The 27,120-nt window shown below is 36.9% G+C and overlaps 1 protein-coding gene across 1 annotated transcript in view; it reads right to left on the reverse strand.

The window, feature by feature from the left end:
- Nucleotides 1–27,120, reverse strand: part of MYBPC1 (myosin binding protein C1) — a 74,350-nt gene that overhangs the window by 43,903 nt on the left and 3,327 nt on the right. The window contains 4 exon segments of the mRNA XM_054387079.1: nucleotides 727–762; nucleotides 1,112–1,144; nucleotides 6,682–6,758; nucleotides 12,170–12,335. Of these exon segments, the coding sequence (XP_054243054.1) occupies nucleotides 727–762; nucleotides 1,112–1,144; nucleotides 6,682–6,758; nucleotides 12,170–12,335 (312 nt within the window).

Below are 27,120 nucleotides of genomic sequence, written 5' to 3' on the forward strand. Positions count from 1 at the left end.
GCATTTAGCTCTTTAGTTAATAACGCAAATTCTTTTGGAAGAAATCAAGAAAATATAATCATGTAGGGCATGAAATGAGTAAGAGCATGTAGATCATTTGAAAAATGAAAACCATTTTCTAGTGTTCAGAATCTCCATTTGGTTCACAGTGTATTTTTAAAAACATACTAGGCAAGAAACGGAGAAATTTTGCCCATGCCACATTCATCATGATAGACCTCTGTGCTGTTTCTTTTCTTTTACTGCCAACAATTAAAGGCATTTTGTCTGCCAGATGGGCACCAATAGCTTGGAGCAGTGCATTCAAACTACCTTATAGGTCAGATGGCTTAAGCTGAGGCAACTATGCGGATAAACTTGTTTTGAAGTCATAAGATGTCTGTTTTATTTGTAATTCTGGAATTTAGTCTAAAGACTAACCTTAAAAATGCATTTCATGTTTGTTTATAGGAAAAGAGAAGACAAGTTGCTGTCAGAGCTGCTAACCAGTATTTTACCTTCCAATGGCAGAAATTCTATGAAAGACCTCAAGACAGGACTGGAAAGGAATTTATCTGGTATGAAGGCCTTGTACTTCTGAACAGAGATTAATTTAATGTAGGGCACTTAAAAAAAATTTCATCAGTATGTTTTGAGTTCTGTCTAATGATTTGGACTCTTTCTTCATTCATAGTCAAGAGAAAAATACATACATACATACACACAATGCACTATCACAGTCCTAACCTGCTGGTGGAGCACTAACTGAAGTATCATCTTCATCTGTGAAAAGAAATACAAATAAAAAAGTACATAAAGAAATTGAAAGCACAGGTGATCATCTGCTTTATAACAACTATGTGAAAATGTCAAACCTGCAAGAGAAAGGGAAAGAAATCTAAATAGTCAGGAGCATTCACAATGGAAGCTTCAAACTGATGAAGAAAGCCTTGCATAGTTCAGTAGCTGAAATGGTAAACCTTAATTTTTCAAGCAAGTGAAAAAAAATGAGATGTGATCTGTGATCTATTATTAAATCATGAGTTTATATGAAAGATGCTGTTTGTTAGAGATGTAATCCACAGTAAATACAAAAAGCCACAATGAAATGAAGGTCAATCACATATCTGACCTGAGGAAGATGCCATTTCTCTGATGTCCATGTCTGCAATTAAAATGTGCACCATATATGCATTCAGCATCATTAAATCAAGATATGCAACAGTTAAAATTAGTCCTCTGTATTTATACTTTCTAATTTCTCTATTAGAATATTAATTTTAAACGCAAGAATGAGCAACCCGTTTTTCCCATACTATAGGACAATAATTTAAAATAAGGACAGAACTGGTATCATCACACTGTATTTTCCTTTTAATCACACAGTATTAAATCACTACAAACATTTGTTATCTGGGTTTTTAAAAATGTTTAATCTCACAGAGTACACTGAGTTATATATTTACATAAATCAAAGCCTGAAAAAAACATGAAGCTGGCATTAAACCTGAAACACTGTTATTAGAAAAACAGAATAAGGTAAAAACTATCTTTGCAAGAATCTCCTACATATCTTTGATTTTTAGATGTTGACTGGAAACCTCAGAGATAAAAAGATGCAAAAGGTCTTAATGCCTTAAAATCCTAATACTAAAAAAAATAGTAGCAATGCAGCATTTGGAAGATTATAATAGACTAGATATATTTAGTACTTAATACATATGAAATATAAAGATAATTTGTCTTTTATACAATATCAGAAATTCTTCTGGAGAACATTTCAAAGTGGAGGAAACAAGCTGAACAAAAACAACATTAGGAAAACAATAACCCTTATTGCTAAACAGAATCCTCTTTAAAAAAAAAATTAGACTTGGGTATGTTAAAAGAATTTAACTACTAAACCATAACATTTACTCATTCCTTTTTAATGATTCAGCAAACTTCTTTAAAACTTCTTTTTAAAAATACCTCAGGAGGACTGTGTCAATTGTAAAAGGTAGGCCTACACATGGAGGATTAATGTGTTATCTTTCAAAAATTATTTCTTATTCACAGAAAAAAAACCTGATTTGTTTAGTGGAAGTGTTCTCAATGCCCATATCATCCAATGCCATAAGCAGACATTGAAGACGTTGATTTTCAGTGAAAGCACAGTAATGATAAAGTCATACCAGATGTTTTAATGTGTACTAGCAATTAAATGAAGGCAAGGATAAATAATTCCACTACAAAGCTTTCTCCGTATTTCATGAAAGTATAAAGCGTACTTTTAGTCTGTTTGTCAGTAACGCCACCATTGTGGTTGATGATGGCTTAAACAGGTACAGAACATAATCTCTGGTCAGAAAAAATAAGTAAGGTCAATCATCACAAAACATTTGGTGTGACACACCCTACATGTGGGTATACGATAATCACATTATTAGAGGCCCACTCTTTTTGACTTCTATTTTCTTTAAGCATTTGAAAACCAAAAACAACAAGGAGGAGTTATTAGTTTTGCAGAGGGATTGCTGGGGTTTCGCCAGGGTAATCTGTCATTTCACAAACACAAATCAAACAGACAAACATTTCAGGACTATCAAAAAAAAAAAAAACCCAAACCCACAACTGGAAGTGCTGTAAATGGAAAGAATATCAAAACAATACATGCCAGTAGGATTCTTTTGACAAATGGGTAACTATAAATCCATCACTCCTCATACCTCAGCATTTTAGGATGAAATGAACCAACTATCGAATGAATATGAAAAATGGTTTGACAGCTATAACTGATTGGCTTTCTGTCACAATTGATTGTTTATGTTAGCAATAATTCCAGTTAAAGATAACAAAATTCACAAAAATTTCAGACCTCATGGTTGAACTGTGCTTGCTAGATCCCTGTCCTTACCTTCTGCAAGTAAACGTTTAATGGAATGTCTGTTGCACGGGAAGAGCAATGTAGGTATGAAAAAATAATTCATTTGACAGTAGGTCAATAGGATTATTACTCTATAAAGGTTTTAATTTTTTTTCCCCTGGCTTCTATTCATCTATGACATATTTTCCTTATCAAATAGGATTTTTATGTTTATTTCCTCATATTGAAATGATCGCATTAACTGAGGACCAGGCTTCTTGGAGCTCCATCAGGAGTAGAGTCTTGTAGGAGGAAAGAACTACCTATATTCCTGACTGGTGACACAGTAAGAGTATAGAAAAATCTGTCAAAATATAAGTAATAACTACTGATTTATGTATGAACTGCTGATACGAATTTTCAACCCTCCATTTTTCCTTGGCTTGAGATCTACCACACAAATGTGAAAGCTGCTATTCTGTCATCAGCCACATTGTTGTGTGACAGAAGTGGAAAATCATATTGCTTATTTCTATTTTTTTGGCTGTTTAGAGGAACACTTTGAAAGCTGTGTGTCAGAAAGCCTGGTGCTACAGAACTGAACGGGGGAATTTTGGAATTGGCTCCACAGGATCTCAAACCTGATTTAATCAGATATCAGAGCCAATAAATTAATTACTCTTTCTTCATATTCCCCACTCTCACTCAACCGAGGGCCACTGGAGATGGCATGAGAGATATGGCAGGTGTATAAGGGCAGGGTGATGAATAAGGAAGACATGCTGTTTTGCAGCTTTAGAATGCTTAACATTTATCTGTGCTGCTGCACACTGGACAAGTTCAAGGCTAAGGGAGGAGATAGATCACCACAAAGAGCAAACCCTTGTCTTTATAGCACATAAACAAGTACGGAGTAACTCAACCAGCTGCCCAAGTCATTTTAGTTTATGCTAAAGTTACTGAGCACAGTTTAACCAGTCTGAGACTGAGTTTAAAATTTAGTTGCCTTCAGTTTTTGCACTTTGATTTTCAAAGAGTATTCAGCAGTCCCATCAAGGGGACTTTGCACTTTGGAAATGGTAAATGAATGACATATGTAGAGCAATGGAAGTTTAGTAGAGAGATAAATGGATAAGTGAAACCTGGAAAAAAATATAATGATAAAACATGCAAACATTTTAGTAGATGGTTGAATGGAACCTAGAGAGAAAGGTATCAGGAAAACATGCAAAATTTTTAGTAGTCCTCTGAATGGCTGGATGTGACCTAAAAAAGGAATGAGCAAATTGATATCAAAATTCAACTATTATTTCAGCAAGTGGGAACACAATTATAATAATATTCAGTCCATAAGATAATGCTTAAAAAAAAAAAAAAAGGCAGAAGAACTTAAACCGAATGAGTAGTGGATAATGTGATAAGTTTGGTGGGATTTCTACTGAGTCACTTTTTTCTCTGGAAATAAAACAAATGATCATGTATATCCTGAACTTTTAACAACATTATTTTTGAAACTGGAAATGCTGTAGAAGATTATTCTATGCAAGGATATTTTATTTTTTTAGTGCTCTGACCTACTAATTTATAACAAAATAAACAAAAGATAACAAAGACTTTATTGCACTGCCATCATTTAACTTTACAGTAAACATAAAGGAACATAACTGTAATTGCACACAGACAATAACTACTAAAAAGAAATAGAACAGCAAAACAGACACACAGAGAGGTATGCTTTATTTCCCTAACTTCTGCTGTTTATTTTGTCTTAGAAGTAAAGAGGTGAAAATTATGTACTGTGTGGTTTATGTGGACTACGAAGCTTTTCTGGACTATGAGGCTTTTCTTCTTAAATGCCATGTTCCAGCACAGCCTGATTACACTGCAGAGAAGGGCTGGCCTAGTATCCTGTGGTACACTCATTTTACAGTGTAAATCATTTGAGAGATTGGAAAAATGCAACCTTCTTGTAAATTATTCTCACCATTATAAAGATTTTCTTCTGGCAAACAAGCATGAAGAAACCACTCTAATAAAAAATATACTTTCCCATGCTTGGTGATATTTTGCAGCAAAACAGGAGTTGATAGGAACAATTGCACTATACCTAATCTTAAAAAACCCCACATTACTACCACATGTCTGACAATGACATCTACATTTGCTTTGCAGAGGTGCCATTTTCACTGGAGCATGGCAGAAGGTCATTCTTTCTACATATTGGTGTTCAGACTTTCACTGGAATTCTTACTGAGGTGGTTGCTGCCACTATTGACTGTAACGGGAAATGCTTCCCATACCAGGATCCCTAACAATTTTTTGGATAGCAAAATCCTCCCATAGAGGGTGAGCACAAAGAAAGCATTTTTCTCCTGTGTTCTTCACTAAATTTAAACCAGAAAGATTGTAATGTATAAAAAGACAACAATAGTATTTGATAAGATACCTACCACGTTTTCTTTGTATTCAGCAAAATGTAAGCTTGTAAGCAGTTGGGAAAATATTGTTCATGTTCATTTCAGGAACAAACATTATTCACTTATCAAAATTAAAACAAGCAGAACTAACTGCTGGAATAGCTCGAGGCAAGACCTTCATCTTTTCTCCTATCATTAGGCATGCAAATGATTCCTGAATTATGTTTCCATTACCGAGATGACAGATTTGATTACTCACACGAAATTTAGTGTGTCAAAATAAATGCTCAATGCAAAGATAGCTGGCAAAATAACATGCACTGAATCCTGGTTCAGCATTTTTATTTTCAAAAGAACGCTTGAATCACATACTCTCACTGTTTATATTTTGACTTTAATAAGAAAAATAGTCATGCAAGCCTTCGCCAAATAAATCTACAAGCATCAAATATGTGTTCAGTCTGTCTATAAGGCAAGAATTTGTCTGGAAGATATCAAAAGCCAGAATACGTTTTCAACCAAGCCATTTCTTGATTTGCCATAAAAAAAAATGAATGCCAAAAATGAATGTCAAATGAAAATCAAGCATTCCATCAGTTTTAAGTATATTCTAGTCTGGCTTAGCCTTTTATCAGAATGCAGAAAAAAAGATTATTCATTTCAAAAACTGATGATGAGCTGTTTGAATTCCACTTTGGCAAGGAGTACAGAAAGGCAGGGAAATTGGCACAGTTCCCTCAAAATGTATCTTCATAACCAGAAGAATTGCCAACAAAGCTGGAGTTTAATCCCATCAGCACAAAAAAATGTATCTAAACTGGAGCTGATTTTTACATACGTTGCTAGTGGAGCAGTCATATATTTGTTCAGAGCAGACAGTCCTCCAAGGCACTTTTTAGAACTTGTAATGAACTCAAGTATTGGGCTCCCAATGAGGACAGAAAGGCTTATTGTGTGATTTTGTATGAAAAAAAAATCTGTTGGACTTTGTGGAAAGGTAAAACATGCAATAGCAAGTTTCTGTCCAGGAATAGAAACAGCCTTGAATGTAGGAGATTGTCCACTTTAATTTGAAAGCTACCAATGTACATAATACCTGAGTTTTAGCAAGTGTGGTCAAGTGTCAGCATTCAGGCCCACTTAAACATGGCTTTCTGCTCATGCAAATCACTTGAAATCTGATCTATTAATTAAACAGTCCATATAAAAATTGTTGCTAAAACGTTAGTCTTGCTTGTAGAATTTTTGAAGATATTCATAAGTATTATAATTCCCTTGTGCTGGATAAGTCATGCAAAAAAGGGATCCAGGAAGCTTCACATCATGCTTCTGAAATTTGGCACTAAAGATCTGCTTTAAATCTCAAGCAATCCATCATAAGAACAGAATTTAGGAATATTCTCTTTAGTGTCCATTTTTCAAATATGATTCTGGACTCACCTTTACCCTTTTCAGTTCCACCCTCCTCCGGTGATTTTTGTTCTGTTTGGAAAGTACAAGTATATTTTTGAGAGGATCTTAAAGTAAAAAGAAAAACTCACACAGCATTTGAAAATACAGAAATACTCTAGGCTTTGTTAGCATTGAAAACCCCAAATTATGAATTATTGATATATGTAATACACAGTTGCAATACCATAAAGCAATTTCCAACTCTGCATACCAATGAATTTTCTGTTTTGAATGAGTCACTTAAGATTGATGTTCCTGTACTCAGTAGAAGAAAAATAGTGTGTTTTTTACAAGTAGCAAGTGTCAGTCTCCTCTCCTTGGGGTTAATTAAAAAGTCTTTGAAATGAGTTACATATCATTGTGAATTTGAATGGAATTGGATGAGACATGAGATGCTGCCAGAGCTCCATCACCCTAACTCGTTTATCCTTAAGACAAAGTACACCACAGAGAGAGTATATTGATGGTGCTCTTGATTCTTTATCATCATCTTTGTCATTTTCATCATAATTTTCCCTAAGCTATTTGGTTTTAGTTTTCTTGATGGGAAGTTGCCAGCGTGTCTTCCACTCCAAGCAGGTGACTGTGAGTTATCTGTGCCCTCAAAAGAAAGACTGGACCGTATTTTCTACAAATACAAATGTCTGTGTTTTCTTTGTTTCAGGATTTGATAGGATTCTTATTTTCTTCAGCTTCCTGTCCAAATCAGTCTTCATACAAGGCCTGTTAGAGACTTGTCAAATCGTGTGAATTGTGTTCATATGCCTACACCTCAAGGTGTAAGCACTCAACATTCTATTGTCTGTTTACAAAGACTTTCTGTGGCAAACTTATCTGTCAATTACCTGGTAGAACATGGATCTGTGGACTAACATGGTCAAGGTCGACTTAAGAGAACTTTGGTGTCATGGAGGAAACATCTGCAAGAGCCATCTGATATGGTGAGTATCCTGATTTCTTGCTCACATATGCACAGCTGTGGCAAATTCACAGAATTAACAGAATTCACATATTGATAGGGGTTGGAAGGGACCTCTGCAGATCATCTAGTCCAACCCCCCCACCAGAGCAGGTTCACCTAGGGCAGGCTGCACAAGATGGTGTCCAGCTGGGTTTTGAATGACTCCAGAGGTGGAGACTCCACCTCTCTGGGCAGCCCATTCCAATGCTCCATGACGCTCAAAGTAAAGAAGTTCCTCCTCATGTTTTGATGTGTCTTCCTATGTTCAAGTTTATTCCTGCTACCTCTTGTCCTGTCACTGGGCACCACTGAAAAAGACTCTTCCTGACATCCTGACATTAAGTATTTATAAGCATTGAAAAGATCCCCCTCAGTTTTCTCTTCTCTGGGCTAAAACGTGCCAGGTCCCTCAGCTTTTCTTCCTGAGATATGTTCTAGTCCCCTAATGAAAAGGTAACATATGAAAATAAAACTTAAAATTTGGAAGACAAGTCCATGTTCTGGAAGAATGACACATTCCCATATGCTTCTGTCTGGTTTCCATAACTTTCCAAGCTTCGTTTGTCAGATTGTCCATCTTGGCCAGATAATTAAACTTCTTCCATTTTACTGGGAATATTCTTATAGTAATGCTTCCCTTTCCAGCTATGAACTGGGATTAGTTCACTGTTCTTTGCAGGCAGTAGGATGTCTAAATCCCATTTGAAAATCTCATCAGGCCCAAGCATACCAACCTGTTGGCTTGATATTGAGATCTAGAAGGAGCTCTTAGAATGGCTTCCCAAAAATTTCTTGTTGTAATTCAAGATGCTGATTATGTCAAATAAATCACTTATGTTACAGGATTTAGATTCCTGAACAACCAATTTCCCTCTTTTTATGAGAGCACTTGGAAATCCAACATGACAGCATCTTGAGTCAGGCAGAAGGAAGCTAGGAGAAGTGGCTGGTGCTTTCAGCTTAGAAATAACCCAGCTTGATCAGTGCCTAACCATCAAGGCCTATGGACATCCTGTTTTGTAGAAGAAGTACAAGTATGGGGACAAAGAAGGGGATTACAGCAATGTATTTAAGTAGAAATGAAGATGTTATTTATTTGAAAATGACAGCAGATGTTTTTAGTATAATGCTTCAAAGATGCATCTTGCACAAGGTGCTTAATCTTCAGATGGCTAAAAACAGGTGAAATGAATCCTATGCTTGATTCTCTAAACTTTATTCAGAGTACACTTTTAAGGAGAAATGAAAGGTAATATTTGGGTAATTAGATGTTGTTCTTTATCAAAGAAGACTGCGTAATTTAGACACAGAATTTTAGCAGTCATAATTTTCTTGTATCCTGAAGGGCCTTTGCACCATCACACAAACAAGTGTCTCACAAACAAAAATTGAGTCTGAAAAATCAATACTCAGGCAAAGTGAAGTGAGAATATCTTATCTGGGCAGGTTTTCTTACTTTTATTACTTTCCTCTCACTTTCAAAAAGACAAAGAACACAAATTATATTATGGCAATGTAATATCTAGTCTCATGCAACCGTTGTAAATGTTACAGCATAAATTAGCATTTTTTACACTAACCTGGAGGTGGTGGTGCACTTTCAGTTTCAGTTTCTGAAAAATGAAGAAAGAGGACAGTTATTTAGCTTCAAGCAGAAGCAAATAGTTTTCACACATCTGGTATATGCTTGTTGAACTTAGATACAGTTTAGGTTTTTTTAACATTTTAATACCATTCTCAAATACTTTTTTTGCTTTCACACATGAAATACATGGCATCTTCAGAGTGACATGGTCAGAAGCCCAAAGCTTATAATCTCAGAAGAAAGGGTACTGAATTTCTTCCGTCTGGAGAGATATAATATTATAGAATCTCAGAATCACTTAGTCTGGAAAATATCTTTAAGGTAATCAAGTCCAATTGGTAACCTAACACTGCCAAATCCACCATTAAGCCATGTTCTTAATTGCCACATCTACATGTCATTCAAAATACCTCCAGGGATGGTGACTCAATCACTTCCTTGGTCAACCTATTCTAATGCCTGATAACCCTTTCAATGAATAAACTTTCCCTAATAGCCAATGTAAACGTCTCCTGGCACACCTTGAGGCCATTTACTCTACCCTTATCATTTGTTACCTGGAAAAAAAGAACATCTACCTCAATAGAACCTCCTTTCAAGTGGCTGTAGAGAGTGAGAAGGTCTCTTGCTGACATGCATGTCATCTACCTGCGTATATTCATAGTAACTTGTATAGGTCTGTCCCAGTACGTTTCAGGACCTTTTGGAAATTCTGGTTTATGGAAGTTCTGGAATATCATAGAATCCAAGCTGAATTTCAGTTTGGGTTTGATTTGTAAAGCCAATTGGTCTTGAACCTATGCTTATATACAAGCATCAATATGCTTCTGTCAGATGATATCTTATGTTTAAGTAAGCATTCCATTGACTTTTGTAATATCTGATACTTGAATCATGTAGGGTAATAGATCCTTTAACTGAAGAAGATCATGCACAGTGAATCTAGAGATCTTTATCTCATTTTCACCACACCATAAGATCTGTAGTTCAGTGCTTAGCACAGGCAAAAAGTCAAAAAATCATCTTAGCTGGTCTGCATGGGACCCACATTATGTTTGGTTTTCTTTCTTTCAGTCACCTTTTTTAATATTAATCACTTCCTTTTCCCATATTAGATACAGAAACCAGCCTTTTCTATCCTTATGATATCCTTTTGGAACGACATATGCACCAATCTAGAAACATAAGGACAAATTAATTAGATAACATTTATCTTTAAATCTTTACAGTAAGCTTATTTTCAACCTGTAAATGCTTAGGGACTCTAGACTACTTGAAAACAGTAATATTTATAGGAGATAGTGCATTGGCTTATAGTTCAACTACGTGCAACATGCAAAGATTTCAAAGGTTGAAATCCTTAACTGTAACAGTAGATGGCTCTAACTAGCCTTTGTCATATTATGGGTATCAACCTTTAGGACCTCACTTCAGGACATATTCAGGAAATAAAGTTTCCGTTTCTGTCACACAGGAGTGCTGGTAAGGCTATTCCTTTGCACTCATGTCTAAATATAACTAAAACATACTTCTTGTTCCATTTAATGCTTGAAAAAGATAAATACTTTTAGTACAAATATAACTTTAAGCTAAATCCATGAGTTTGATACAGTTTAGGAACTTCTAGCCGCATACACAGATGCTATAGCAAATCCTTGTATAGGGATCAAAGATAATTACTTGCTATAGGGACAGAGCTCAGTGGGTCACAGTATCCATCATACAGATTAAAAGCAAGAGTGTGTATTAAAGACCAACAGACATGAAGTCTTATTTTAATAAAATAGCTTTATTTAGACTCATAGCAGTTTACTTTTTCTGGTCTACTAAGTTTTGCATTGTGGCTTAGGAAAATCTTTAAATTTTTCGTATGAAAATATGAAAATTGCACCACAAAAAGGACACCTTGAAAGAAACCCCCTTTACTACCTTGACATTTCTTACCACTTCTACTGCAAATAAAAGAGCATCCCCGTTGCATGGAAGTCTATTTCTTGCATAGAAAAGTAACAGCAGAAAATTATTGACTGTACAGAAATCTTTTTGAAATGTAATAGCTAGAAATGGAGTATTCTTATTAACACTGACTCAACAGCAGAAGCCACAAACTTACAAGCAAAATCTTATGGAGCTAATCAAATGAAAGGGTTACAAGCCTTCTGAGGGACTTGCCTTGAGTTTTTATTTCATTTTGAAAGGTATTTCATGGCTTCACCACACAGTACAACAGTACTTTTCAGTACTTATCTTTTCAGTCCTGTCTTACCTAGCAGTAGACATAAATGTGAGCCAGAATCTACAGCATGTATCAGACCTGAAGCTCTATTATTATGGTCTAAACTTCATCTCATACATGCAGACATATGTGGAGATATTCAAAACCTAGCAATGTCATGGGCAACCTACTCTAGTTGACTCAGTTCCTAGCAAAGAGATTGGACTGATCTCTAGAGGTCCTTTCCAGCTGCATCTGTTCTGCAGTTCTGTAATAGGATGATGACTGAAGCCAAACCAACAAGTCAGCACTTTCTTTCCTAAACCATAATTCAAGATTGTTTGGGCTGTTGATAGGAAAATTGAGGCAAGAACTGAGCTCGAGGGACAGACCTGAAAGTATAAAGTATATGTAAGTATGGAAGTATAAAAAGGAAGGCAGAATGCCAGGCACTGAGGGTGGCAGAGATATGGGAGATACTTCAACATAATCTTTTGGCCATGTGCTACCCCTTTCATGGTCATGTTTGGCTTACAGTTCCATTCCTGACTACAGCCAGGAAAAAAACATTAATAGCATTGAGTAGTTTCCACCTCCCTAAAGAATGATAGCCCTCTTTGGCTGACCTCTGCAACAGGCTGGTCAGCCAGGAAAGGGCTCCGTGCACTCAAGCAGCAGCTTATGGTCGTGCTTCTTCCCTAGGAAGCATGCTCACCGGAGTCCCCAGATGCCATTCTTGAAAGCCCTGTTGCCTAATATGGTGCTCACTTGAGGCATTGTTAGGGGTACCGGCAGTGGAGAAAGTGTTGTCTCCAGCATACACTCCTCAGCCATTTGATAGAGGAAGTGTTCTTCACTGGGTTGTAGTGATGGCTCTTGAGCTACAGGGGAAAGAGGCTGTAGAAAGTCCAGTTACCGCTGGATTGATACCACAATGTCAACTGGGCCTTCTGCTAAGTAACTAAAGTTAACTTCTGCCTCACAGTTTCTTAGATGAAATGCAATGGTTTGTTCTTTGCAGTTCTTTATTTAAGAAGCCAAGAATGGTGCATTTCAGTAGGCTGTGTCTTGTTAAACACAGATTTTGAGTTATTCTTTAGCTGTGAAACTTGTAGAAGAGTTTTCTGTATGTAATTCTACAGTAAGAAATAGAATTAATTCATCATTTCTTCCTACATGGCTGCTCAGAAAAGATAGTGTATTAAGTGTAGTTAACAAATAAAGTGAAAGAACAACTGCCTCTTAAATAACTTCTCTAGAAATGCTTTCATGACTCAGTCATGTCATGAGATGCATTCAGGATCCAGTTTGATATAGGATATGAGCACTTAAAGCCAAGACATTTTTATTTGTCATTTATAATTATACATGCACACATACATTCTTGAAAATCATCAGGAGATGCAACTTGACCCATTACCAACAATCTTCCTTCACTGTTTGACATTTACCACGTTCATTTTTTTCCAGATAAAGACTTAAAATCTCTTCCTGTGCATATAAGCTTTTAAATGATTCATGAGATTCCCCATGTGCTAAAGTTACAGAAATGCTTAAGAATCATGTTAAATTGGAACTATCATTACGTAAAATTGTGGTTATTGCAACCAACCTGCAATAACCACAAGAAGCTTTGGCAGGAAATTGGCAGGATGCTTATGTGTGGCAGCCAGTTTTCAAGGATCCTAAATTCCCACTGGCTTCTGACAACATCAAGCATATAAATCCCATGACATCATATATGTAACTTTTCATATTGGAGTATAAGCATAATGAAGCAAGCTTTATTCTAAACAATCTCGCAGTCCTAGTCTACTACTGTGCAGGGAGCAAATTATTCTGGAGACTTGTAGTTCAGACCATTCAAGAGCTACAAGTTATGAGCAAGTGTGCCTGAGAAAGAGATCTGGCTGGATAATCCTTCTCATCTTCTGACTGTACTCATGAGCAGGCTTGTTTTGGGTAAGCTTAGGAACTCTCAATGAATATTGAGGGTAGTTCCCCTTAAGTAAAGAAAATGATCTTGAGCATTAAATCAAGAGTTGCTCAAAGTCTAAAGATAGAGTTTCACCATCACTGGGCTTGAACATTCACAAGAGGGAGGGGAGAATCTCCTACACATTCTCCCTGCAGTTAGATGTAGGTTGGTTACAACCCAGCAAAGACTCTGGTTGAGGGATTCAGGATCTCACCCAGTCTGACTAGCAGGCTTATTCCTTGCTTGAAAGGGAAACCAGGATTATAACTACATCACAATGGATATAGGTATGAGATCTGTCTGTGCAACAGCAGCATATTAAAGTGGCCTCCAATGTCAAAGAACACAAGGATAGTCATTTAATGCTTTTTGTCACAAAGACCTGTCAACTTGTATCAAATATAAGTAGGTGGATTAAGCTTGTGGACATAGCCTCAAGGGATCAGACAAATATAACTATTGCACAGGCATTCCTAAAGTGCTGACTGTGCTAGTCAGACAAAAATAGACAAAATACTAGTTTGAGGAGAGAGCATGGCTCACCCCAATTCATATGCAGTTGTGTGCAAGGATTATTCCCCATATGTGGCTCCTATATTACAGGAGAACTGCCATTGTGGCTCAAATCTTTCTCCTGGGGCAGGTGTTCTACTGAAATATGTGGTCAGAAAAGGACCATGAATGTGGAAGTTACTTGACAGATGTCATGTCCAGATTATCAGCAGAGAAAAGAAGTAAAGCTTCTTCCTTTCAGTATTACATTCTCTGCAAAACTCCCACAGTGCTCTGAAGAAGAGAAATGCCTCAAAATGGTTTGACCATTATTTATGAGTCACTTAACCCAGGCCAGTATAGAGTCACAGTGGCATCAGTGATGTGATTAAGTGCCATAGCCTCATCTTTTGGAAGACGTGAACTTGCCCAACAAACTACAGAGATTACCATAGCATGACGGGAATTTCACTGGGAGACATGCAGATTTAACATGCAGGTTAAGTGGGAAATGATGGGCTTCAAAGTAATTTGTAATCAATGTAAGCACTCTTAATGTGTTCAGTTGGACTTAAATTGAATATTATTCTTATCAATAAAGATTGGAATGCTTAACATTCTATAAAACCTGAGCCACATGAGTTTCAATTCTCCTCTGAGAAATAACCTGATTTGTGTGCTACTTCCACAGACAGTTCCCAGTCTGAGTGGAAGCAAGAAACTGTAATACCACATGCCATGATTACCTTTTTTCATGAATATCCATGGACACTATGTTACTTTCAAACTAAAGCTACAGAAACTCTTCTAACTAGACGGCAGTCCTAGGTCCTGAGAGCAAAAGTAGTTTGAAAGGACTGAAGTGAGTAAGCAGTGGTGCTCTGGTGGCTGCTTTGATGAATTTTATTGTGGCTAACAATGTGTAGGAGCCAGACTGATAAATTTATTCATGTATTTCTGTTTTCTGTTTCCACTTGTAATGATGGTGTAGACAGGTACAACTGACTGGTTTGGGTTGCTGTGACTACTACTTGTTATACATGAAAACAGCAACATTACTTTAAATACTGTTGTTTATTGCAACAAACCAGTGTGTTCACTGAACATGAAGTTATTTTTTAATTCCAACATTTAAAAGCTTCATAACCCAGTGATGAATTTTGAGTAGGGATTGGAGAAAAATAAACTTACAACTCCAGTTTGCTTAAAAAATAGTTTTATATGTGGTTAAAATACAATACCATTCCTAATGAATTTCATCTTGTAGAGAAAAAAAACCCCAAACCTAAGGATAATAATTAGTCCCACCATGTAATCTCACAGACAATAGTTCTATTTCAGGAACAACCTAAATGCTTCCACTTATAAAGCATTTTATGGGCCACAAGAGCTTATCAAAACATTTTGTGATAAATGCAGAATATTCCTCGATTTAAGGACTGAAAAACTGAATGAACATTTGGAACAAAAGCCTGGTAATAGCTAATTCTGTGAAATGGATGAGACAACAAAGAAACAATTTATAGATCCACTTGAGGTACCGAAGTGTAACAGACAATTCCAGATTTTGTCTTCATTGCCACCCATAATTATGGAAGTGAATAAAGCAGCCATTGCTTGTTCAGTGTGTTTTACTTGCAGTTCCCATTCTTCTAAAATGATGCTATTAAATCAAATCTGAGCTTCTACATATTTCTCTTTTTTTATGGACACTTTGTTTTCATGTAGGAATCAGTCACTAAAGATCACTATAACCATGGCCTTGATCAAAAGTAATTTCTTTAATGAAGTGAATATTTACACATCTATATTCTCCTATGTTTGTGCAAGTAGACTGTACAGTAAAGGATTACTTCATCTGTGCATTGAACCGCCCCATATTTAATGTCTAATAGGTAGGCAGCACCTTCATCACATTGTACAAGACTTCTTTGGCAGTCTTGAAGTTGCTTATGCACTGTAACTGGGAACTAGAAGGCTGTCAAGTGTTCACAGTATTTAAAATAGATAAATCTAAAGTTTTTGGCTTTAGCCTAGTTATCAGCTTCCTATGTATTCTCAGACCAATTTTTAACCTACTCATCCCACAAGGCTCAAACATGGAGTAATTAAATTCCATTTGTATTTCTATTGTCTTTTTTCTCTCACTGTATATCAAAGAAAATAATCCATGAAAGTTAATTCCTGACAACATGTGCTTCTAAGAGAAAATAAAAGTATTCATGCTTGTACCTCATAGACAAGCAGTGGACTACAATCTGAGACCACATTTAGTTGCAGTTTTATGACTGAATGTTTTTCCATTGAGCTTTTCACAATTGCAGTTGTCCATCATTACTTTTTTAATTTTTTTTTTAACTTCCAAAACTGATATTTTGTGATGCTATCTACCCTGTAGGAAAAGTTCTGCTGGCTACACCGTCTATAAGGCAAAAAGGTTTTGCTGAATTGTGTTACAGTGTTTACTGAAGTGACTTGCACTGATAAAATAATTCAGATTGCCATCATAACTGTACCTTTATAAGAAGGCTTTGTCAGCACAGATGTACCTGCAAAGTCATTAAAAATTTCTCCAGTCCTGAGCCTGTGGTGATATTGATTTATGTGTTATTTCCATGCTTGGAATTAAACCCACGTTATTTTGAACTATCATTGCAAAACTTGTTATAAAATGGGGTGCATGCAATCCTAAATGTCACTGGGAAAATTCTTTATAGGCATTTTCACCATAATATTTGCATAGCAAAAATTGGAAATTCCACCCAGAGTCAGCATCTCAAACTTTCCTGTATTATGGCACCATCTCAGTTTATATACCACCAATTTAATGTAAGTCTGAAATGGTTCTCCACTCCTGAAATTCTATGTTCTTCACCTATCTGTTCTCCATCATCTGAGCTGTTCTTTAATGTTGCTCCACATGATGTGCTACATGGTTTTGGCCACAGAAGGAGAAAACTGCCTCTGTAGAGATTGCTAACCAGACAAACCAGACCAATGCTTATGTCTAAAGGATAGAAACAATTTTCCTATTTTTTGTGCTATAAAGCCGACAATAAACCAGTCCTGAAACACATGATCTGTACTTCTCAACCTCACAGATTTCATACCCTAGGTCTGCTAAGTCTCAGCAGTTAGCACATATTTCTGTCCTCTGGTGTACTAAAAAAAGGGCTATAGGTGTGCTGGGAGCTCTGGAAAATTAGCCACACTGTACTTTAGTTCAGCAGTGAGTGTTTACGCTACCTTTTTTATAGTATCTGTTAAAAAGGTCACGTTATGATCTGTGAACAGATATGCACTACCCATCTACACCTGATGCCCTGGCTTCATTTTCCGATGACCCGCAAGGGGCGCTGCTGGCTAACAGTACTACCTATATCCCCTTTTACTCTGGGTTCCCAGCCTCGGGAATGACTGGGATTTCCAGAGAGCAGTCAGAGCAGGTCTGATTCTTGTCTTCAGGTTAAAGAATAGTGATGTGGTTCATAGGTCAAAATTCAGCAATCTGTATTTTAGTATTCGCAGTGCCAAAAGGCACATTGTGTTCAGGAGACAGTCTCTTCTGTGTAAACACGAGATGTATGAACACATTCATGCATTCATTCTTCATACATTCTTAGATGCATTAAATGTTTCAACACATTTTTAACGTGTTAAATTGCCTTTAAATAATACATCTTTTTGGCAGCGAGTGCTTAATGAGAAATCAAGCTTCATAAATTAGTCTTAGCCCAGACAAGTGAAATACGTATTTTAAATAATCCAAATCTAATTAATCATTGTTACATATTTACTGCAATTGGGTAATTCACTCATCAGAAAAGGGATCCTGTGTAAGAAAGTGTGGTGTTAAAAATAGCCTTTATTCTCCATTTCCTATCCTTCCTTGCAATAGTTTATTAGTAATTTTTCTCTGGAAGCAAATATTTGCATTTAGCTCAAGGGTTTCCCTAGACAAAAATGAAAGCAGAAGACACCACAATATGATACCAGAGATGCCAGTACACTGAATAATGCTAGTTTGTTTTCTGAAAATTGCAAAACATAATAAATTGGACCAGGTTATTGGATTGAAAACACCATAAACCAAAGAACTGCTGCTCAGGAGTGACTGTAGTTTATACCTCAAATACAACGATATATTTTCAATGATAGTTACACTTCTAATTATAGGATAAAAGTCAGCAATAGAATTGGAAGGACAGTTATTTCAAGAGATGAGTACTTAACCAGTAAAGAACTTCCTTTCAGATTGTCAAGATAATTTCAAATCCAGTTCAGGAAGCATTTTCCTAATTCAGAAAAATGTCTCTATTCCTCTTGCTCCAGATCACAACACTGTTGTTTTACTGTCCTGAAATACTTCGCTCTGATTCAATGAAACCAATTACAGTATTGCTTCATGGAAACTGCATTCTGGACCTGATGCTTTGCATAACAGGATTGAGTTCCACGAAAGACAATGTCTTCTGTTGTTCTGTGCATTCAGGTGAGTTGAGAACCATGTAAGTATGTACAAACAGTGGGAAATCATTCCACTCAGAGAGCCTGACTCTTCTGGGAACATGAGTGTTGGCATAAAGCTGTGGTGATGTGGATTCATGCAATCTAACTTATTTCAGCAAACCAAAAGGAAGCATTTGAGACATACTGACAGGTTTCCTTTTAAACAAATTTCAGACTAAAACATTTCAACACTTAAAAATAAAACCTGTTCATATTTCTGTTCCATAGTTTTCAAAATTTCAACTTTTCTTTGATAATGAAAGCAAAACCAAACATGCATATGCTGAGATTTCCCCAGGACTGAATTTGTCATCTTATTACCAAATCTTTGTCAAAGAAATTTGTACCACAACGGTGTCTAAACACCATCATGACTGTGTCCAAATACTGAATAAGAAAAGCATTTGTGTCAGGTCTGTTTGACACTGGGTGACAAATAATTTGATACTCTGTGATCTTTTCAAGAAAGAATGGTCTTCTCAGACATCTTTCAGAGAAGAACACTCTCCTGTCATCTGTGCTTTTGTCTCCTCTTGAGAGACAATGTCTTCCAGAATGGGATTGTAATGAGGAACCCTGACAGAGGGCTGTTAGGCATATGGGTGATTAGAGATCCCTTGAAGTAGCTAATCACCAATAATCCATTACTTATGTCAATCTGAATATTTTACCCAGTGTTAATTTTCAGTCATCAGTCTTGTGGAAAATAACTCAGTCAAGATGAAAAAGAGGATAGTAGCATCCAATTTCTTAGTTTACTAAAGGGAATTCATATTTCGGGGCTGCAAAATTCAAGTGCTGCTACTTTTTGTGAGTGCTGATGTTCCAGCACACAACAACCAAAGATAATGTGTCTGAAGAAGAATTTAATATACTCCATACATAACTGGCAATGCATGAAAGCTTTGTGTCAAAGTTGCAGTATTGCTGATATCAAATACTAAAAGAATCAGAAGTTATCCTAAACCTCAGAAACATACTTATTTAATGAGAATTCCATGTACTGACTTTCAGAGTTTTTTTGTTTTGTTTTGTTTTTTAAGTTTGTTTGCACATAAATATTTATTGGTGCTCAGATGCCTTCAATTCAGCATTGTATTGAAAAACCTTTAGGAGCATTTTGCACATGTGGAGAGAAAGGACTTTTCTGTAAGTAGAAATTTAGGATGCCTAAGGTCCCAGAAGCCTGTGGCACAAGGCAAATCTTTGGTAGATCCTGCAGCAAGATTTATGTACATGAAAGCCATGTATGTCCCTTTGTGGGTGTTAGGGATAGGAAATGATATACATACATCTGTGTTAATGCTATGACATTTTCGACCTCTCAATCTCATTCTGCAGCAATGAAGATGACTGTGAGAATGATAAGCCTTTTCTTAAAAAAAAAGGGGAAACATCACAGCAGGATGTTTGCAGACTGTGAGGATTTGCATCAGTAAATCACTAAGTGATATGTATAAAAGAAAGCTCTTGCAAAGCATGACAGTAAAATGCATTTGAGATGCTATTGTGAATAACAGTCACAGCTCACTGAATATACTATTTCTTCAGCTAAAAAAAAAAAAAACTGTTGGGTAAGAGAAAACTTCATTGCAAAACATGGAAATACAAAACAAGGGCAAAGAAAAAGGGGCAGAGGACAGAGGTCAGATTTCCCCTTTAAAAATAGGGCTAAGGAAAGCTTAGATGAAAGATTAGTAAGGCTGGAGGGAATGCCATGGAAAAAATGTCATCAGGCATCTGACCCTCTGTGCCTTCACTGGAGTCTGCATCTGTGGAGGAGTGGCAGCCACAGCCTCCATTGGTATTATTCTCCTCTTTGGGTCTAAAATAAGGTTTTTGGCCTAGATACTATGTTCTTACAAACCCATAAGATATCAAATGTGCTATAGGATGTGTATGTATATCTCTATCTACGTGAATATCACAGCACGAGACCCAGAAGCTATTAGTTACTGAATTACACCATCTGTGTGGCATTTCTCCTGTGACTGTTCCTAGATATCTCTAGACACAGATATTCTCCACATCATCAGGGACAAGTGTTTTCTGTAATATTTACTAGGAACACTGCTTTAGTGGTACTGGAAACAAATAAAGCTGTTGAAAAGAACAAAAATGCAATGCTATGCACATTCAGGTGTGCAAATTTTCGAGATGTTTCTTTTCAGGTGGGAAAACAGTGAAAGGCCCTACCACAATAGCACAATCAGTTTTCTTCCTTCTAGAACAGTTAGAATTGTTGCTAAGGACCATCATTTGTGCATTTCTCTTGCACAGAAAAGATCTCATGGCAGGAAGTTAAAAAATACTCAAAAGCAACTATGTCTTTCTACTCTTTCTAGTCCACTAGCACACTGGATTAGGTGAGTATGAGGGAGCAAGAATTATCCCATCAGCTGAACCAGTAAGCTTTTAATTTTGGGTCTCTTTCAGTTATAGCAGTATCTGTATATTTAACTTCATCACAATTTCAGGGCTTTGAGAGATGACAAAATCAGGAATAGGCTGTTAGTCTGGGTTTGCATGCTGGCTGCATGAAGAATGGCTCTTGTTCGAGAAAACAGCACTTGTGCAGCTGGTTTGTGAGTTGTTTTTTGCTCAGACCTTACCTAGTGTGTTCCATCCAGTCAATTCAATAACAAGATGTGGAGCAAATGTCTCTGCAATTTATGTCTATATATACATCATGATTTATAAACAGAAATCTATGAAAAAAGAATCTTCATCTCTGTCTCTCTGACTGCAACCTACTCTTGTCATTTATGACCAAAATTAGGAAGTTATTCTGAGCCTGCAAAGTTATGATAGTATTTTAATGCAGATCCCTCTCAGGAAGCATCATGGTACTATTGAACAACCCTTGCAGACACTCACTAACCCCACCATTTGATCCTACAGAGCATTAAATTAGAATGGAGCTTTTTGTAATAATCACCTGATCAAAATAACTTGCTGGAGCCATCACATATAAGGACAACTGCCCTAAGAAGTAGATCACATGCTATTTTCAATTACCAATAACCCCAGGAGCTAGAAAATTATGTAAGAAGCATTTCCTAATCTCCAGGGAAGGGAGAGAAATTACTTTCTTGAACATATTCCATTGCTGCAAGATACAGCAGGACACCTTTCTTGCTGCAGTGTCTGTACAATTTTTGGAAAATGGAAATGAGATGGGGTGGATTCTAAATCCTGAAATGAATCACCCAGGCATGCTCCCATGTCCTGGTACTGCAACTCTCTGCAGTGCATGAAAGTCACATGTCCATGTACTAATTTGCAAGTTATTGTATTTGCTGGGGTCTTTTCTGAAACAAACAACTTTGCTCCAAGGCAGAGCATGGACCCATTTTTAGGATGGTGAACTTCTTGGAAATTTGGAGGTTTTCTGAGACTGGACCATATTTGACTTTCTGTTCAACATCCCTCCGACATTACTCCAGGAGGTCTAATATCCTAAATTAACCCCCATCTAGAACTACCAGAGAGCAGACTATGCAACATCTCAGTATTACAACATCGAACACCACCATGGCTAACTGAAGCAGAAGTCACAGGTTATTTTGCACTTTGAGCTGAAAACATACATAAAGTAATGGAGAATTGTGAGGGTGGTTGATCTTTTTCAGAGGCCATGCTAAGGTCTATGCATGTTAACCATCCTGCATTGCTTTGTTTAGGTCCCACTGACTGCTCTCTGGAGATGCCAATAGCAATAGAGACATAGGTAAGAGGGGAGGGAAGCCAGGGAGAAACCACTGAATTTTATGGATGCTGAATTTTTTAGGGTTCTGAAAGGTCTCTGAGCAGAAATCTATTTTCATACTTTTGGACCCTCAACAACTTCCGCTCTGTCCCTACAACATTTCATGAAGCAGAAAAGACTGATACAAACTTTTGTCAAAACACACTTGCTAGAACAGCTTCACAGAACAGAAAATTCTGTTGGACACAGAACTGGATTTTGCCTCTAATTCACTCTCTTCTGCAAGAATTTTCATCTTGGCTGAACCACCTGCTACTTCAATGAACTCTAGGAGCTAACACCAGACCAGAAAAATTAGGACAGCAAATTCCAGAAACAAGAATTCATGGAAATTCCTACATCTATGTGTGCTTTGTGGAGCACGTTATAGAATATTCAGGTGGAGCACGTTATAGAATATTCAGAACTGCTTTATTATTTAAATAATAATTTTAATAGTAATAATAAAAAAAACTTCAAGGAAGGTTCTCCTGTCCCTCTCCTCTGCCCTTTGAGGCCTCAGCTGGAGTGCAGTGTCCAGTTCTGGGCTCTCTGGATCAAGAAGGACAGGGAACTGCTTTACAGGGTACAGCAAAGGACTGTGAAGATGATTAGGGAACTAGAACATCTCTCTTAGGAAGAAAGGCTGAGGGACTTGAGGCTTTTTAGCCCAGAGAAGAGAAGCTGAGGGGGCGTCTTAAAAATCATTATAAATACTTAAAGGATGGGTGTCAGGAGTTGTTTTTATTCAGTGCTACTCAGTAACAGAACAAGTAGGAACTGACACAAGCTTGAACACAGCAAGTTCCATCTAAACATAGGAAGAACTTTACTTTGAGGGTGGTGGAGCACTGAAAAAGGCTGCTCAGAGAGCGGGTGGAGAATCCACCTCTGGAGTCATTCAGAGCTCTCCTGGCTGCTGTCCTGTGCAACCTGCTCTAGGAGAACTTGCTCTGGCAGGGGCGTGGGACTAGATGATCTACAGAGGTCCCTTCCAACCCCTATCAATCTGTGATTCTGTGATAAAAAGTGCTTGTTACTCATAGCTACAAATGACCTTGATGTAATCAGTCATTCTCTAACAGCATAAAGCTGTTGGAGGAGATGAGACTAAGCTAGAGTAAAAAGGAAAAAAAGGAATTAGTATTGATTTGAACAGGAATATGACTTTGATTTGAACAGGAATATGACTTTTTATTTCCTCTCATCAATACAAAAACCAAATTTGAGTTGATTTAAACACTGAGCTTAGCCCTGAAATAAAATATATTGACTCCTTCTTATCAAAAATAAAGCAAATAAACTCAGATAGATCTCCCATATAACATTCAAAAAAAAAGGCAGTAACATTGTGATTTTTCTTTTCTTTTTATTTTTGTCAGTGCACTCAGAAGATTACAGAGGGTTGCAGAAGGAATCTGGGCTGAATGTACTCCCTTTTTTATTGAGGAAGAGCATCTGAGTATCACATGGAAATAATACTGTAGTTGAGCTCACTCTTTGACCTCTTGTGAAATTACCTATTGCAGAAAATTTTAAAACAAACAAATTATAGCAAATCACTCTATGGCCTTATTGTTAAGGTATTCAGAAAAAAGGGAGTCCAGCTACCACATAATCAGTGGAACTAGATTTTATAGATTTACTAGAAAATAGGTGCTTAAGGCTCAATGATTTTTTCTTCAACCCAGGCGATCAATGACATTCAGATACTGTAGAACAGCCTTCTGGTTTCTAGCTCCTGCTCCAGGGTGTTACAGATCTCCCATAGGTCCTGAGTCATATCTGCCAGTCCAAAATGGGCATTCTGTGTATCCTAGAATGTCTCATATGGTAGTAGGTACCTAGGTTCAGGCAACTGTTGGCTGAGAAGCTGAGCAGGAGTCTGGGCTCTACTGACCCATAACTTGTACACACTTCTCTTTGATTATCTGGTTCCTAAACCAGAGATCTTCTGTGGTGGACCATTAGGATCTTCCTACAGTTGCAAACTTACAAGCATTTTCAGTGAAGTGTCATGGACATTTGTGTCAGATCAGTAAAATACCAGCAGCTCTTCAAAGCAAAAGAACAAAGTGTTTTTACTATTTTTAAAAAATATTTTTTATCTCTTTATTTAGTAGTTATAAGGTGCATCAAACTCTGCTAGCAAATGATGGAAATTGGCTTTAAATATTGGTTCTCTTACAGCAGCTACAAAGAGAATCCCCTCTTTTTTTATTTGAGACTTCAGAAGTAGCACTTCAGTTATGGCTGAGAGCAGAGAGAGAGGGCTGGATGTGAAGAGGAGGGACAGTTTCTCATCCACAATGCTCCTAGACTCAAGAGAAAAAACTATTTGCAGTGGGATTGAGAAAATTCTAATGAAGTTAATACTTTCACTTTCTCTTCTATTTTACAGGTTTTTTTACATTTAGTACAAAGTCACCTTAGCATATGAATAAGAACAACCTTTGCCCCGTCAATCTAGAGAAATTATTAAATTAAGACCTCAAACTCATTGGAATCTCCACATTTTCCTCAATTGACAAGTCAACCACTTGGTCCCATCCTAGGGGAAATTTCGTCAATACTGTATTTTCAAACTTGATTAGCTCTTCCTCTTTAAGGAACCTTCTGTGTGTCTCCTCATGAAACCTGAAATATGTTGTGTAACCTATTTTCCAAAGACCATGGCAGCTACTAATGTTTTGGGAACTGAGGTCCCCAGATCTCTCTATTTTTTTGCTGTGTGACCACAGGCATTCCCATCTTGTTTGGTAGATCCCTGAAACTAATATGAAGAAATCCATCCAATTTTTCATGGAACAGAAGGGCACTGCAGCATGGTTGGTTTTTTTTTAAAGCTCTCTTAAAGTGATATATTTAGGAGGTATGAGGGGAAAGAGATGGGCAGTCCTTTATTTATCTTCCCAACAGGTGCAGCATAGGGAGGCACAAAGGCAGCATTTGCTAATTTCAGTTTTGCTAAGTACAAAACACCCTCTGATCTGCTGAGAGACCATTCCCTGCTTTTCTCCTAAAGTCAATGAGTTTTTATTTTAGTGTGACAATATTAAAACTCTTTCTTGTGCAATAATGCGCTACTTTTTCTACAGGGTGGATGAGCTTTTCAAGTGAAGTATGAGCAACAGTAAGGCAGATTAATTTTGCATCATCCTCCTACATTAGCATTGAAATAAAACCGACACATAGTATAAGAAAAAAACCCCACCTAAGTACTTCATTCAATGTACACCATAATAAAACAAAAGTTAAAGACCCCAGAATAAATCAGGTTTGAGGATTTTGCTTTGCCAGTGTAAGAGTTTTTTCAATGAAATCGCTCTGATTGGAAAAGTAGTCTTAAACTTAAGAGCAGTGGAGGCAGAAGTTCAAAGAATAAATCTGAGATGCTCTGGTATCTTAGAAGGAAGTGTAGGAGCAACACTTAGAAATCAGCAATGGGAAGGCAAAGACAGTTTAAGAACAACTCAATTCCCAGTGTGCAACAAGATCTGTGCAGGAGGACACTGCTCAGGATGGGAGCAGGGCCCAACCTAATGGATCTCATTACAACAGTTAAGCACACGTTTGCTTTCTGTTTGTGAGGGCTTTAAATTTATTAGCGAGAGGTGATGAAGAGAAACTTTCTAAAGAATTGAGAGGGAAAATAAGATAAGAGGTTAAGGTTTCCTCCTTCCCTCATCCACCAGAACTCATTTACCTGACTTTAATACAGTGCTTGTAAGTGATATGTATGGACCTGACTTTGAACGTGATTTGGCTCTAGGACTGAAGATAGTTAGAAAGAATGGGAATGCGTTTTACAGTTAGTCCTGTGGAGAGGCAATGATGATGTCAAAAGAAGGATGTCTGTAAGCTTTTCTTTTGCCTTGCTGAAGCATGAATCTATGCAGCAAGGACAGCAGAAACTGCACTACCCACTTTGATGTCATATTAAAGTTATTATACATATCCAGTCTTCTGCATGGAAAGCACTAAGCAATGCTATACACACATTCACATGCTAGAATCTTGAAAACTTTCCATCAGCAGTGTTAATTTTGACTCAAAATTAACAGCCAAATCTGTATTATCGAAGCTGAATTTTTATTTAACTTCTTTTTCACCTCTGAAAAACTGTCTGCCTTTGAAAGTATTATATTAAAAGAAATCTCACTTTGATTAATTCTTATCCAGCCTTGATACTGAGATTTATTTCCCACTGAAATGATGCTCTACATGTCTACTTATGTGATTTATATGACTATGTGACTTGATTGACAGTGTCTATTATCTTGATATGCCAGAGTGTGTTATTGTTTTTTAAAATATAAATATAAAGCAAATATTATTATAGGAGAATCATACAATGAAACAAATCCAGTAATGTCTAAAAGCCCGTAGAAGTAAAGGCTGTTTCAGTTGGGCTTCTTCAGAGAGCAGGGTGTTACCTTATCTGCAAAGCAATCACTACTGATATCACTGCTTACCTCCTTTCAAATTCCTTCATGTCTTAGAGATAGGCCTTCTGACAAAAAATATATGCACATAGTTTTCTTCATAACTTCTTCACATCTCTACTTTTTATAAATCAAAAAACTTTCTACTAAAACGCTTTCTCAGGTAGACACTCTGAATCTTAATCACCATGGAATTGGTTTGGTAGGAAAAGACCTCTAAGATCATCAAGTCCAACTACTGAATTATGATTCCTTGCCAATATGTGGATGCTCCAGGCAGTATGCAACCAGAATTTGAAAACCCTTAGAAAATGAAGTTGGCAGACAGTTGATAAATGTTTTCGCTTAAAATTTGGAATGGTCGTTTAACTCATGGCCATGAATTGTTTCATAGATTGAGGAGAATAAACAAGCCAAATTTGCAGAGCTGCCTACTGGGGACTGACTTGCACCTGTCCCTGTGGGATGATGCCCACAAATAGTTTGAAACGGTT

This window comes from Indicator indicator, chromosome 14 (genome assembly GCF_027791375.1).
Source record: "Indicator indicator isolate 239-I01 chromosome 14, UM_Iind_1.1, whole genome shotgun sequence".
NCBI classification, from domain to species: Eukaryota; Metazoa; Chordata; class Aves; order Piciformes; family Indicatoridae; genus Indicator; species Indicator indicator.